A 16,471-nucleotide genomic window follows, 5' to 3' on the forward strand; every position below is an offset into this window, starting at 1 on the left:
AAAAAAAAAAAAACACCAATTCACTATCTCAACTAATTAGAACAGGGATAGGCAACTTCGGTCCTGGAGGGCCACTGTCCTGCAGAGTTTAGCTCCAACCCTAATTAAACACACCTGAACAAGGCAATCAGTGTTTTCGGGATTACTAGATAGATACAGGCAGGTGAGTTTTTATGAGGGCTGAAGCTAAACTCTGCAGGATAGTGGCCCTCCAGGACTGGAGTTGCCTATCCCTGAATTAGAATATGGTGACATGCCAATCAGCTAATCAACTCAAAACACCTGCAAAGGTTTCCTGAGCCTTCAGAATGGTCTCTCAGTTTGGTTCACAATCATGGGGAAGACTGCTGATCTGACAGTTGTCCAGAAGACAATCATTGGCACCCTTCACAAGGAGGGTAAGCCACAAACATTCAATGCCAAAGAAGCTGGCTGTTCACAGAGTGCTGTATCCAAGCATGTTAACGGAAAGTTGAGTGGAAGGAAAAAGTGTGGAAGAAAAAGATGCACAACCAACCGAGAGAATCGCAGCCTTGTGAGGATTGTCAAGCAAAATCGATTCAAGAATTTGAGTGAACTTCACAAGGAATGGACTGAGGCTGGGGTCAAGGCATCAAGAGCCACCACACACAGACGTGTCAAGGAATTTGCTGAACCACAGACAACGTCAGAGGCGTCTTACCTGGGCTAAGGAGAAGAAGAACTGGACTGTTGCCCAGTGGTCCAAAGTCCTCTTTTCTGTGATGATTTGGGGTGCAATTTCATCTGCTGGTGTTGGTCCATTGTGTTTTTTAAAAACCAAAGTCACTGCACCCATTTACCAAGATATTTTAAAGCACTTCATGCTTCCTTCTGCTGACCAGCTTTTTGAAGATGTTGATTTCATTTTTCAGCAGGATTTGGCACCTGCCAACACTGCCAAAAGCACCAAAAGTTGGTTAAATGACCATGGTGTTGGTGTGCTTCACTGGCCAGCAAACTCACCAGACCTGAACCCCAGAGAGAATCTATGGGGTATTGTCAAGAGGAAAATGAGAAACAAGAGACCAAAAACTGAAGATGAGCTGAAGGCCACTGTCAAAGAAACCTGGGCTTCCATACCACCTCAGCAGTGACACATACTGATCACCTCCATGCCACGCCGAATTGAGGCAGTAATTAAAGCAAAAGGAGTACTACCAAGTATTGAGTACATGTACAGTAAATGAACATACTTTCCAGAAGGCCAACAATTCACTAAAAATGTTTTTTTTTTTATTGGTCTTATGAAGTATTCTAATTTGTTGAGATAGTGAATTGATGGGTTTTTGTTGAATGTGAGCCAAAATCATCACAATTAAAAGAACCAAAGACTTAAACTACCTCAGTCTGAGTGCATTTAAACTACAGAAATAAATGAACTTTTACACAGCATTCTAATTAATTGAGATGCACCTGTATGTGAACAAAACTGAAATATGCAATGGGTAGTAACATTATAGTGCTATACATAGATAATAATATATCACTATGCATGTTATATATTTCTATAAGAACACACATAATATGAACATGTCTGCTTGTACTTTAAATCATTGATCAGTTTGCATGTTCCTTGAAATGCAATGTAAAATTCCCCTTCATGTTATACACAAAGAAGTGGGCGGGTAGATGATGACAGAATTTTCAGTTTAAAGGAGGTGATCTGTGGAAGACATGACTCGATTGGACTGACCACATTTTTAAAACATACTATAAATGTTTCTGGAAACTGAATTTAAAATTCATTCGGCTCAAAAATCTGACCAGACATGTGCTGAACATGCATTACGTTTTTGCTGGAAGCAAAATGCTCTAAAATAACATACACAGCGCTATTGTTAACATCTTGTTTGCAAAGTTTCAGCATAAGGGTGTGACTTTTCTGTATATGCCAATGCCACCATTGGCAACGGAGATGAAATCACATCATACGCCAGAAGGTCTTCTGTGTGGTTTATCTGGAAGCAATTAATCTCCGTGAGATTAGGAACCACTTCACTTCTAACTTTATAGCCAATGCTTTGCCTCAAAATGCTTGAACATTTTTCAAACCTCATTGTCATATGCACCTCTATTTTAAGTGTGCATTGTACAATTGTAAATGTGGCAATTTATTTTGAAATGTAACACTTACATTACAATGTAATTGTTTTTACTGCACTAATGTGCTAATACATTTTGACTGCTCCTCAAACAAAAATGGTTCCTTTAAATCTTAATCAAGCTATTTTGATTTATAGTCTTTAAACAAATGCCTCAAATTCACATTTATCAGACAGTAACCACTATTGATCCAATGTTTGTAAAGCTTGCCATCTATAATGCTATTGCATATATATTTGTTTCCCTTCCAAGTAAAACTTGGCTACGGTAGGGCTACAGGATATGATGTCATTTCTCAAGTGCATGCCTGAACAATCCTGCATTGTTTCAACAGACACCACCTAAAGCACATATTGCGAGCAGTGTTCAGGGTGAAGATGTACGTGAACTCGTACCTAAAAACATTCCAAGTGCAGAAGTCACATGTTTTTACTGATATCACTTCGCAGTTAATCCGCATGTGTTTATACCTGTTATGCTCATCACAGATCTTTAATTCCTTATGAAATATCTTGACAACCACAGTGCTGATATATGAAAAGGACATATCAAAGGCGTAGCCCCTTTTATTATCTAATAATCAATAGCCATTAGTTGAGTCACAGTCCATGCTACTTGCTGTTGCAAGTTAGAGGGAGGGTCGATCTTATCTTAAAGAGCATTTGATTGGACAAAACTTTGCTACATTATACATGCTGAGGTGAAGGTTTGGCTAGCCCATACTGGGAGATACTTTAATTTGTGGGGAAAAAAGGTAACTGTGACCCTTTAATTTCACAATTCAGACTTCTTTTCTGTAATCTAGCACTTTCGAGAAGAAAAGTATGAATTGTGATATGTAAAGTCACAATTCCGAGAGTCAGAATTGTGAGATAAAAAGTTACAATTACTTTTTTTTGTTATTTATTTCATAGCAGAAAAGAAAAACAGAAAATATAATAATATATTTTATATATGTGTGTTTGATATATAGATTTTCTGTACTAATCTTATCAGAGGCGTTTAACCAGCTAACAATCTGCACTGTGCCTGCATGTAGTTCCCCATCACTAACTGCATCTACAAAACATGCTGCAAGCCTTCGCACACAAATAATATGAAAATAATGTTTTGGCCAGCAGCCAGATTCATGCAAATGACAGTCCTCCATCAGTTTGGCAGAATCCTGTTGAATATTATTTGCATTCACTGAAAAGAGAGGAAGGGCTGTATTAGCAGCACTAATACTAACTGAATAGCATCTATACCCAAAGGTTATGCAATGAAACTGTTTGGTGTTTCTTCAACTATGGGCACATCTAGTCCAATGAACAATTAAAATATTAACATTATTTAAATACTTTTTGAAAACAATGGCTGAGTCCTTTATGACTAATTTCATAGCTAAAACTTATCCTAAAAACACAATTATGTAATTTTCCTTCACATTTTTGCAAATTTGTTTTTTTGGAAATGTATGTTTATTTCCATGAGTTTTCTTCACATATCTCCTTTTTCATCTCTGGCTTTTCACTGAAAAACAAATAATAAATTTGCTAAATTAGCATTGGATATTACCATCACCCTCCTGAGGTATAGGAATTTATTATGGGACAAAAAAACATTTTCACATATGGCTTATAATTTGATTTAATTTATGTTAATGGATGTGAAATGAATCAGCAGGGTGGCGTATTAGAACAAAAGAAGAATGATCATTACTGTTTAGAAGGGGAGGGTTGTAACTATCAAAAGTATTACTGGACTCACAAATATTGCAAAAAATAGGCCAGTGCATATTTGCCACAATTGTCATCGTGACTAACTCGTGTGATTTTGTTTGTTTGTTTTTTATGTCCTATATTTTGAATAAAAAAAAAATCTTAACAGTGGCAATAAGGTAGTAACAACAGTAATCTTTACTTTACACTCATTTACAGAGTATTTATTATGTTTGTTTGTTTTTTATGTTGTATATTTTATATCAAAGTTTAAAACATGAAGAAACAAGGTCTAGAGAAAAAAAAGCATTTCCATCTTTCTATACCTATTTATTCTCTCTATCACACTTAAGTTTTTCCTCCTGGGCAGCTATTGGGGAAGAATGTTCAAGTCACATCACAAAACCACTCTGAGGTGCTGCAGGGTTCAGTGCTTGACCCGCTTGTTTTCTCAATTACACTTTCTTAACCTGAGAGTCTGATGACATGATAACCACAATAAATGACTCATTATAAAATATTTAAATAAATATATGGATTCAAATTATTGTAAAATTAAACAACATAACCACAATAAATGACTCATTAAAATAAATAAATAAATTCAGACTAGCTGTGTTACAAGTGTGACCAGTTTTGCACTAAGGAAAGTGTACTTTTTGGGGAAAGATCATGATAATTTCGCCCCTTTTCTCTTTTTAACTTTATCTTTTTATTTTTCAGGTACATGTTATTTTGTATATTTTATGTTTTTTGGTTTGTTTTTGTTTTGTATACTTCTTCCTTTTCCCTCTATAGTGTACTAGCAATCTTTAGCTATTCAGAATAGAACTGTGTGAAGGGCTAAGCCTTTTGTCATCTTTTATTACAATGCTAGTGACAAATTACCAGAAAGTGTCCCACATTACCTACAGTATTTATACTGTACATACTGTATACCTCACTAGAAGGTTCCTCCACACTAAAAATATCAGGTCAGAAAGCAGAGAAAAACACAGATTGACAGATAAGACAGGCTTCAACTTTACAGAACACGCCTCATAAAATAATGTGATATGGCAATTCCCTTCTCAGGTTATAGGCCTTCATCAGCCTTCATACTGTGTGTAAACAAATCCAGGTTTCTTGAAGCACCGGTTATAGAAATATGCATGTATGATTAGTCTAAACAAGTGTTGGCTATATGACTGAATGACTGAGCTGGCCGTGCCTGAATTAGTTTGGCCAAATGGGAAAAATGAGGCAATTATTGATTTGTGGACTTTTGGATTCCTGATTTTCAGCAACTCATTTAGGGAACCAGTCCAGAAACCCAAAAACTCTGCTTTGATAAATTTTTAAAGTAAAAAAAAAAAAAGATGAATGTAGCCCCTAGCTTTAATTCAATGCAGAACAGAGACGAATAAAGAATCTAGTTCACAGGTTACGCTTTAGAGAAACCATAAGAGAGAGACCTAACAGGGAATGTTGCACTCATAGTTTCTTGTTCAGCATCGGTCAGACCAGTTCATTCAACAGGCTTGTAAAAAGGTTCAGTGAGAATTCAGTGCAGCAAACATGGGACAGTGTTGAAGAGAAAGATTTACAGCTCAACCCAGAGGGAAAAGGAGCTGGTTTCAGGTATTACTTACATTTGCATTCAAAATATAAAAGAACAAAGAAAAAAAAATTCCTAACATACCTACATGTGAGCGAGCAAGAAAAGACATATTTGTCTAGCCACAAAAACACTGTGTGGAGCTCAACCACAGGATTTCAGAACAAAATGAAGTGAGGACGAGTTGGAAACACTTGATGTGACTCCTGTACCCTGAGTAGCTCATTATTATCCATTTCTCCAGAACCGATCTCTGTAGTAGACATGAGGATAATGAAAAGTCATTGTAAGAAATACATTTACATTTAGTCATTTAGCAGACGCTTTGGATAAAAGACTAACAAAAGAGCAATGATATACAAGTGCTGTGACAAGTCTCAGTTAGTCTAGCACAGTGCACATAGCAAGGTGTTTTTTTATATAAATAAATTAGACCAAATAAAATAGAATAGAATAGAATAGAATAGAATAGAATAGAATAGAATAGAATAGAATAAAGTGCTAGTATTAAGTGGTCAGGTAAAGATGTTTTTTTTTTTAGATGTTTTCTGAAAATGGCTAAAGATTCAGCTGCTCGGATTGAGAAAGGCAGGTTGTTCCACCAGCTGGGAACATTCCAGGAAAAGGTCCGTGAGAGTGATTTTGTGCCTCTTTGGGATGGCTCCACAAGGCGCCGTTCACTTGCAGAACGCAAGCTTCTGGAGGCCGCATAGGTCTGAACTAATGAGTTTAGGTATATTGGTGCAGTGCCAGTGGTTGCCTTGTAGGCAAGCATCAGTACCTTGAATTTGATGCAAGCGGCTATTGGCAGCCATTGCAAACTAATGAAGAGAGGTGTAACGTGAGCTTTTTTCGGCTTATTAAATACCACTCTTGCTGCTAGATTCTGGATCAGTTGCAGAGGCTTGATAGTACATGCAGGAAGGCCCGCCAAGAGAGCATTACAATAGTCCAGTCTGGAGAGAACAAGATTTTGGACAAGGAGTTGTGTGGTCTGTTCTGTTAGGGAGGGTCTAATCTTCCTAATGTTGTATAAGACAAACCTGCAGGAGCAGGCCATTGTAGCAATATGGTCTGTGAAGCTTAACTGATCATCCATCACAACTCCAAGGTTCCTGGCTGACCTGGAAGGAGTTATGGCTGACAAACCTAGCTGTATAGGGTAGTTGTGATGAACTGTTGGGTTGGCTGAGACCATGAGTAGTTCTGTCTTAGCAAGGTTGAGTTCAAGGTGATGATCCTTCATCCAGCTAAAAAGGTCTTTCAGACAGGCTGCAATGCGAGCAGCTACCGTAGGATCATCTGGTTGGAATGAGAAGTAGAGTTGAGTGTCATCAGCATAGCAGTGATAAGAAAAGCCATGCTTATGAATGACAGATCCTAATGATGACGTGTAGATAGAGAAAAGAAGTGGTCCAAGCACTGAGCCTTGAGGAACCCCAGTAGCAAGAAGTTGTGACTTGGAAACCTCCCCCCTCCAAGACACCCTGAAGGACCTAGCAGAGACTTGAACCTCTGGAGTGTGGTTCCTAAGATGCCAATCTTCATGAGGGTGGACAGGAGGATCTGGTGGTTAACTGTGTCAAAAGCAGCAGACAGGTCCAGCAAGATGAGTACTGAGAATTTGGAAGCTGCTCTTGCCAGACTCAGGGCTTTAGTAACTGAAAGCAGTGAAGTCTCAGTTGAGTGGCTGCTTTTGGAGCCAGATTGGTTGCTGTCCATGAGGTTGTTCTGTACAAGAAACATAAAGAGTTGGTTGAATAGTAGTAAATAGTTCACCCAAAATCTCATCACCTTTATGTTGTTCTTTTTTCTGTGGATCACAAAAGGTATAATTTATACCTTAAATTTTGGTCTGCTAGTCACATAAATCTATTTTTTATATATATGATACTTTTATAGTTATGATACTTTTATAGTGATTTTTAGTAATTTTTGATGTGTGTTATTAGAAGAAGGTTAGTAATGTTATTTCTTTGTGTTTTTTGATTTATGTATGAGTTGTTGTTATATTTTTTTTTTTATGTTTTAAGAACATTAAATGAAGCTAAACTTTATGTATAAAGAGTTTTTCATGAAAACTCATGAAATTCCATATTAATGAAACATGAAAAGAAACAAGACTCATTCATGAAACAAAGATTCAAGACAGGTTGCATGCTTGCATTGTGGTCTATGACTCATTGAATAAATAAGTCTGTCAGCTGTGTGAACCAGATAACTCATTACACTCAGTACAGAATTATTACAGAATTTTTATTGAACTGGATCATCTTGGTAGCCTAGAGCTTATTTTCTTTAACCAGAAAACATAGCACAATCACTCTTATCTTCTGCCCCCTGCTGACTGTTTTGTGATTCTGTAGTTGAAGTTGAAGTAGTTCAAAACTATTCCCTTAAACGCCATAAAACATCATGGCAGTCTGAAGAACTGTTTCTTTGGCTATAAATATGCACTTTTAGATATTTTTCTATTGCTATGACAAAGCATTCAGTCGTTGAACAATAAACAAATCTACTATAACACACATAGCCTTTGATTCATAATTAAATCTGATATTTAGGATATAAACAGTTTTAGGGACATTATATAGCAAGTGAATTACACTGTGCACATCAACAGACCTCTGATAAAATTACACAGTGTTGTGGAGATAACCTTCTTCAAAAGCATGAACTGTCTAAAACAGCTGACACAGAGCAGTATTTCACTAGCCGTTTGCTAATTTCCTTACCAAACCAGCAATCTGCAAACAACATATGCATAATTTATGCTGAAGGCTACCATAATTCAAAGCAACAGATCCACTTTTAAATCAACAGTCAACTTCCGACAGGTTTCATTAATCATCACAATAAAGTGTCAGTATTTCAGCATGTCATCAAAAGATAAAATGAAGTCATATAAACCAAAACCTGTTCACTTCAAAAGATTTATGACTATATAAATTGTTCTGAAGCCAATATATATATATTTTGTCTGTGTGTTTTTGTCTCTGTGTACTGGAAGCTTATGTCACTAAAATAAATTCCTTGTATGCACAAGCATACTTGGCAATAAAGCTCTTTCTGATTCTGAATATATATATATAAAGAAAATATATACATCTGATATATATATAAAATATATATATATATTATATATATTTTATTTATTTTATTTTATATTATTTTCACTTTTTTCTTTATATATATATATATATATATATATATATATATATATATATATGAATTTGGTCATGACAGGCATCATATACTAGGAAAGCCCTCTGAATACTGGACCAACACACACACACACACACACACACACACGCACACACACACACAACCACATACACGCATTTTAATCCAGAAAATCAAGTCATCATTTTCATTACAGGTAGCTTACTTTACATTCAAATTGTTTTATTTGTTTACAAGTATACAAATAATATAACTAATTAACAATTGAGTTATATGAACCATTTTTTTGTTTTAGTAGCCTAATTGCTTAACGTTACTAGGAAAATATTTTACGGTCTGATTTTTGTTTTTTTTTTTTAGTAGGATAGAGTGAATTGGATATTTTTTTTGAGTATGTTCACCAGAGTCAAGCACATTAGTACTAATAAAAATAAAAATGTTGGGTTTTGTCATTTCAATCATATTTTTATTTTTAGTAGTGATTTAAAGTGTTTAGTGCTTTGGATCGTTGTACAGGGTTTCATTAATTTGGTTGATGTTCACACTGCTTTAGCTAATCACAGCACTCGGGAGGCGGGCGCTCGCCATTCGCGCCTGAAGTTCAGCGGGTCTCGCGTGAGATGTAAACAAACATTCACGTGCATTTGAAAGTGCTTATATTTGATGTAGTGAACGGGTACCAGTTAATGAGACTGTGTTTACTTCTCATTTAGTGAATGAGTGAGAGTTGGTCATGGCGGGAGTCATCCGCAGACTCGATGAGACTGTAGTGAACCGCATCGCAGCGGGAGAGATTATCCAGCGGCCTGCCAACGCGATCAAAGAGATGATGGAGAACTGGTGACAAATCATTTATTCAGCACTATAATAACTTCTGTCTGTGAGATTTTATTCATCTATACCTAATAACTGGTGTCGCAGAGGTTCATCAACAATAAACAAATAAGTACTGACTAAAAACTAATATAATCACTAATACATGATGACGTGTATTGATTATTTGTGACAGGTGTTACTTTATTATCTGACACTTTTCATATCACTAATAAACACTCAAGTTCATTGTAAATTATCTTAAGCTTCAGTGTTGGTATTGCTAACTTAAACTAAAACTATTAAAATCGTTTTCGTTGAATTAAATACATCTGAAATAAAATATACTGTAAAAAAAAAAAACACTTAAAACGGATATTAGCATTTCCCCTCCTTGGTATCTACTTAAAGCAACAACTATATATGTAGTATTAATTGAAAGCAAGTAACAAAATGACTACATTAAAATGAAAAACAACGGAAAATATAAACTTAAACGCTAATTCATTATTATTCTGTTATTATAATATTATTGTACATATTAAAACAATATAAGTAGTACTAAAATAATATTAAAATTACACTAAAATGGCACAATGCTGTTGAAAATGTCTATATCAAACAAACATTGGCACTAGCTTTCATTGTTAAAGCAAATTTGTACATGTTTATAAGGAACACATAAGGCTCCTTTTCTGGGAAATGACCCTAATATGACCCAACAGACGCATTTGACACAATATGAGACATTTATATTTGTTTTTAATCCTCAGTTTGGATGCAAAGGCCACAAATATCCAGATAACAGTGAAAGAGGGCGGACTGAAGCTCATCCTCATTCAGGACAACGGCACTGGCATCAGGGTAAATCACTTATTTTTACACCGCACACACCGGTACACATTGCTCAATGACAAATTTCTCATTCGGAGCTTGTTGCATTTTTATTTTTTGCAGAAAGATGATATGGAAATAGTCTGTGAGCGTTTTACAACCAGCAAGCTTCAGTCTTTTGAGGACTTGTCATCAATCGCAACATATGGATTCAGAGGGGAGGTATGAATCACTTCAGCTGATCTCAGTGCGCTTACTGATTAACCCTGACCCTAAATCTCTTCTTCATGTATAGGCTCTCGCCAGTGTAAGTCATGTAGCCCATGTTACAATCACCACTAAAACAGCCGATGCAAAATGTGCCTACAGGTAATGTTTTTATTTTATATTATATAAAATATTGAATATATTATTGAACAGTTATATAATTATGTATATATTTTAGCATACATGCAGAATGTTAATATACTCGCAGCTCAATAAGTATATTTTATTTATTATGCCTTTTTTTTTTTTTTTTTTTTTTTTTTAATAAATAGATCTGACTTTGGTTTTGTTTACAGGGCTAGTTACTGTGATGGGAAGCTGAAAGCTCCACCTAAACCCTGCGCTGGAAACCAAGGGACATTGATTTCTGTAGGTTTACCTGACATTAAGTCGTTTTTAATTTTTTTTTGCCACAACTGCATTTTTTAAAAATATTTATTTATGGTGTTTTTGCCTTTATTTAGGCTACGTTTACACGACAACGATGTAGTCAAAAATGGAAACGTTTTTCCCTTGCGTTTTTAAAAAGTTTCATGTGTACACGACAGCGTTTTCAAAAAGAAATCGCTTGTACACATATCTGCGAAAACGGCCAAATACGCTGTATTACGAATGCTAGGCCAGTAGTTGGCGCTGTCACCTTGTTTGTAAACAGTACCTGTAGGGAAGTGTTTTTTTTGTACAGTGAATGGCTCGTAGTGCACAATGTAGGCGATAGGGAACGATTCAGACTTTCGATTGGTGCAAATGAGGTCTGGTTTAACGTTGTTACACGTGAACCGCGTCAGCGCACACAGTCTGATCCGGACTTTGGCTCCGGTCCAGAGATGCGATCACACAGAGAGGATCATGTGCGCGAGTCGGCATATGTTCAACACTTAGAAAACTACACAGCCTCTGCATGATTATGATCACTATTTTGTTTTACGAAGAGTTTCATATTGAATCTAGGGGGTAATCTATTAGACTGTGGCTGTCAAATGCGTCTTCCTCTGTCCCGAGCAGATATAAACAAACGCTATCGGCTATTTTAAAAAGGGGGCGGGGCTGCTAGATATGTCCCACCCCCTCTTCCTGTTTCAGGTGAAATTACGTCACCACACAGAATAATGCTGTGTGTTTCAAGGTACTATGCTTGCGCATGACGTCACTGTTTTCAAAGATTCCCGTGTTTTGGGTGTTTACACGGAAACGATAACGGTGGCGTTTTCAAAAATATGGATTTTCAGTCCCCAGAACGCTGTTGTGGTGTAAACGAACAGGCAAAACGCATAAAAAGTTTTGTGTTTTTGGCTGAAAATGTTGTCGTGTAAACGGCCCTTAGATAGGACAGTGTATTGAGAGAAAGTGAAGTGGGAGAGAGAGGAGGTGGGTGTGGGGGGGGGGGGGGGTCAGGAAAGCTCCATGATTTAAACTCCACGATCAATGGATTTTTATTCCAGGTAGAGGATCTGTTCTATAACGTGTCTACCCGACGGAAAGCCCTGAAGAGCCCCAGTGAGGAATATTCTAGAATCATTGAGGTTGTGAGCAGGTGTGTTCATGAGATTCAGAAGGTTTTTGTTCTGCTTTAAGATCCGGAATGATTATTCCTGTCAACCTGTATGTATTTCTTGTCATACAGATACGCCATTCACAACTCTGGGAAAAGTTTTTCTGTCAAAAAGGTGAAATGCTCATTTCATAGCAGTGTTGTTATTGTTGTTAAATTCAAATTAAAAGAATTTTTGCTCATTTAAATAAACAGAAACTGAAATAAAATGAATTATAACATAATCTAGTATTATTACTGAATGAAGTAATAATAATGAAGTACTAAAATTATTCAAACTAAAACTGAAATTAAAATAAATGAAAATTCAAAATCAACAAAATTTCTTAAAATGTAACAAACTAAAAGAAAAACATAAAATATATTTTGAAAAAAAAAGCTTATATAGTATATTAATGATACTAAAATAATATTGTTAAAGAGAAAATTGAATTTAAATATGTATAATAACACCCCCCGTTTTAGCAAGGTGAGATGGTTGCGGATGTGAAGACCCTTCAGAACGCCTCTGTGCTGGACAACATTCGTGCTGTGTTCGGTGTAGCTGTTAGCAGGTACTTTTATTTGATCATTTTTAACCTCATTTTAACAAAAGGATACATTGATTTGAGGTTCAGTAATAGAGTAAAGCAAACATTTCTATGTGTGTTTCAGGGAGCTGATTGAAGTTGAGTGTGAAGATCAGAAACTCGCTTTTAAAATGAAGGGCTACATCTCCAATGCAAACTACTCTGTCAAGAAATGCATCCTTGTCCTTTTTATCAACCGTATGTGTTATGAGTTTGTTTCTATCTTAGTTTTTAAAAGCGTTGGAAAAATCCAAGCTGTCTTTATGATGAATAATCAATGTTCTGATCAATATCATTTGAATAAGGCTTTCATAATTCTGACTTTGTCTTCTAGATCGCCTGGTGGAGTCTAGTGCCCTGAAAAAAGCAATTGAGACTGTCTACACTGCTTATCTTCCCAAAAACACTCATCCTTTTCTTTATCTTAGGTAAGTCACTTTGTAGAATGGAAGTATACACTATCGTTCAAAAGTTTGAAGTCAGTAAATTGGTTATTTTAAATTAAATTACAATTAAATTGATCAAAAGTGACAATAAAGGCATTTATAATAATGTTACAGAAGATTTCTGTTTCAAATAAATGCTGAGAATTCTAAAACAAATGTATCACAGGTTCCACAAAAATATTAAGCTGTTTTCAAAATTGATAATAATAAGAAATGTTTTTCACCAAATCAGCATAGAAAGATTTCTGAAGGATCATGTGACACTGAAGACTGGAGTAATGATGCTGACAATTCAGCTTTACATCACAGGAATACATTACATTTCAAAACACATTCAAATAGATAAGAATTCTTTTAAATTGTAATATTATTAGCAGCCTTGTTGAGCATAAGAGACTTCTTTCAAAAACGTACAGAACTCAAATTTTAGATCTGCTTTCTTGATTCATATAAAACAAATCTAGAAATGTTTTACTAATACTTTAAAATTGCTTTCGCTCTGAAGTTAGAGATTGCTCCTCAAAACATTGACGTGAACGTTCACCCCACCAAGCATGAGGTGCACTTCCTGCACGAGGACAGCATCATCGAGAGCGTTCAGAAACACATCGAGAGTAAACTGCTTGGCTCGAACTCTTCACGCACATACTTCACACAGGTGATCCTTCAATTCCAGCAGGAAATATTGAACATCATCTAATCTGGCCAACACTTGACTGATGTGCATTATCCATAGACTTTGCTTCCAGGACTTTCGGCGTCCACCAGCGCATCAAAAGCCTCAGCAGATTCCCAGGAGCGAGTATACGACCATCAGATGGTCCGCACTGACAGCAAAGTCCAGAAGCTGGATGCGTTTCTCCAGCCATCAACTTCATCTTCTGCTGCTCAGAGCAGGTCAGATAAAGCCTCCAGCTCTTCCACTGCTGCTCAGGGTTCAGCCGAACCAGACCACTTGGAGATGCTGACTGCTCTGGATGTACTGGAGCCATGTGACGCAGAGGATCCACAGACTGACGGTCAACCTCCTCCTGATGAAGCACCACCAAGGTGAAACGCAGAAGACAGGCTGTTGATGAGTTTTGTGTGGGACTTCAGTTATGTAAGAGGAGCCTGGGGCAAGTTGTTGCACTTGATACTTATTTCTTAGGCTTCCGGTTTTGATGTAGACGTAGATATATAACTTAAAGAATAACGTTTAACACATAGCAGAGCAAATGGAGTAAGTTTACACAATGCAAACGCCACTAACCTCTCTACTCACATTGCTTCCTAAGCAGAAGATCAACCTGTTGTTTGATTGGTCTTCAGGAAAAGACCTCATGTTGAGGAGGTGGAGGAGGATTTGACGGCCGCCTCTCTTCCCAGGAGACGCGTCATTAAACTGACCAGCGTGAAGGAGCTCCGGGAAGATATTGAGCAGCATACTCACAAAGGTTCAACAATATCCACTTCATATCCACAAACTGAAATTCTAGCCTTATTTAGCCTGTTTTTAGTCTTTAGTGTCACAGTTGTGCTGTTCGATATTTTTGTAAAAAATGCTTTGATGAATAGAATGTTCAGAATTCCTTTGGAATAGCAGTCGTTTGTAACATAAATGTCTTTACTGTCACTTTTGATCAGTATAATGCATCATTACTGAATGAATTTCTTAATGGTAGTGTATATAATGTAATGGATTTAGTGTTTTGTCCTCCACAGGTTTACAGGATCTGCTCCAGAATCACTCATTCGTAGGTTCAGTCAATCCTCAGTGGACTCTAGTGCAGCACCAGACCAAACTCTACCTGTTCAATACAACCAAACTCAGGTTAGAGCCACAACAATTGCTGACATCACTCCATTCTTGTCCGTACTTTCTATTCTAGCATTTTCTATTGATTTTTATAATGTATGAATGTCAACAAACCTACTTTTCTCTCCGGTTTTCTACAGCCAGGAGCTGTTTTATCAAATTTTGATCTACGATTTTGGTAACTTTGGGGTTCTTCGATTGTCGGTGTGTTGTTGCATTCATTTTATACGTTTATTTATTTTTTATTTTTAAATAAACTTTAACTATATTTTACATCAGATACATTTAACAGATTAAAAACTAAAGTTGCGTTTCTTCAGAATCCAGCTCCGCTCTATGATTTGGCCATGTTGGCTCTGGATTTGGAGGAGAGTGGATGGACGGAGGAGGACGGTCCAAAAGAAGGACTGGCTCAGTATATCGTGGATTTCTTGAAGCAGAAAGCAGTAATGCTGGAAGAGTACTTTTCTCTGGAAATAGATGAAGTGAGTAACACATACTAAACTTACGTCAGTATAATCGATTTACAATAAGCTCAAAATGCTGTTTTTATTTGACCTCAGGTTGTTCCTAGATACAAATGCTAAAAACCTCTTTATAACCATGGTAAAAAAAAAAAAAACACTTGGACTATTGCTTTTACAAAACAGAAGCATTTCTTTACAGGAAGGGAACCTGACTGGTCTGCCAATGCTGCTTGATAATTACACTCCTGTTATGGAGGGACTTCCCATGTTCATTTTGCGTTTAGCCACAGAGGTCAGCATTTCACTGAATTGTAGTTTATTGGGTTTTGTATGTACTGAGCATTAGTTAAAACATAGAATCCTGATGCAACTAAATGACTGATGGATGATGCAGGTGAACTGGGATCGAGAGAAGGAGTGTTTTCATGACTTCAGCATAGAATGCAGTCACTTCTATTCCATAAGGAAACAATACACACTGGAGCCGGATGCAGAAGAGCCACAGGTAGTTCAAATATATATATTTGCACAAACTGCAGAAAAATATAACAATATACTTATCTGAACATGATGCATTCAGTTTTGTGTTTTATGTCAATGATCTTAAATTAGTAGGAAAATCAAGAGTTTTTATGGTTTTAATGTGTGAATTATTTGTAGGATGCAGAGATGAGCTGGCAGTGGAAGGTAGAGCATTTGATTTTTAAAGCACTCCGCAATCTCTTCAGTCCTCCAAAACACTTCAGTGAAGACGGCAGCGTTCTGCAGATAGCCAGCCTGCCTGAACTCTACAAAGTGTTTGAGAGATGCTAAGTTTTAGTACTGTTAATGTTGTACTATCAAAAATGGCTGCTTTTCTATGCATTTTCTTGTTTAGGTGACCAGCTGAAAATGACTGACAGTGATAAACAGCCAGTCACATTATTTCTGGTGTCCAGCTAATATTAAAAACCAAGAATGTATAAATATTTGTACTGCAAATGAATAAAAAATACTTTCATTACTTCAAAGTTTTCATTACTGTCTACTGATGGAACTGACTTTAATACCATAATGCACTTACAAATATGCATCTGCCAGATGCTTTTATCTAGTCAAAATAACGTTTAAAGTGAAGTGTC

General features: G+C 36.5%; 1 protein-coding gene across 1 annotated transcript; it reads left to right on the forward strand.

Moving 5' to 3' along the window:
• The first annotated feature begins 9,181 nt into the window (after positions 1 to 9,181).
• On the forward strand, positions 9,182 to 16,353 carry LOC109100535 (DNA mismatch repair protein Mlh1-like). The gene is given in 19 exon segments (XM_042737454.1): positions 9,182 to 9,444; positions 10,191 to 10,281; positions 10,375 to 10,473; positions 10,547 to 10,620; positions 10,815 to 10,887; positions 11,961 to 12,052; positions 12,143 to 12,185; positions 12,536 to 12,624; positions 12,725 to 12,837; positions 12,974 to 13,071; positions 13,591 to 13,743; positions 13,822 to 14,135; positions 14,397 to 14,521; positions 14,790 to 14,898; positions 15,024 to 15,087; positions 15,204 to 15,368; positions 15,550 to 15,642; positions 15,745 to 15,855; positions 16,011 to 16,353. Coding segments are annotated over 19 exon segments (2,166 nt in total). The 5' UTR covers positions 9,182 to 9,337; the 3' UTR covers positions 16,164 to 16,353.
• The last annotated feature ends 118 nt before the right edge of the window (positions 16,354 to 16,471 follow it).

Source organism: Cyprinus carpio, chromosome B13, assembly GCF_018340385.1.
Source record: "Cyprinus carpio isolate SPL01 chromosome B13, ASM1834038v1, whole genome shotgun sequence".
In the NCBI taxonomy this organism is placed as follows: domain Eukaryota; kingdom Metazoa; phylum Chordata; class Actinopteri; order Cypriniformes; family Cyprinidae; genus Cyprinus; species Cyprinus carpio.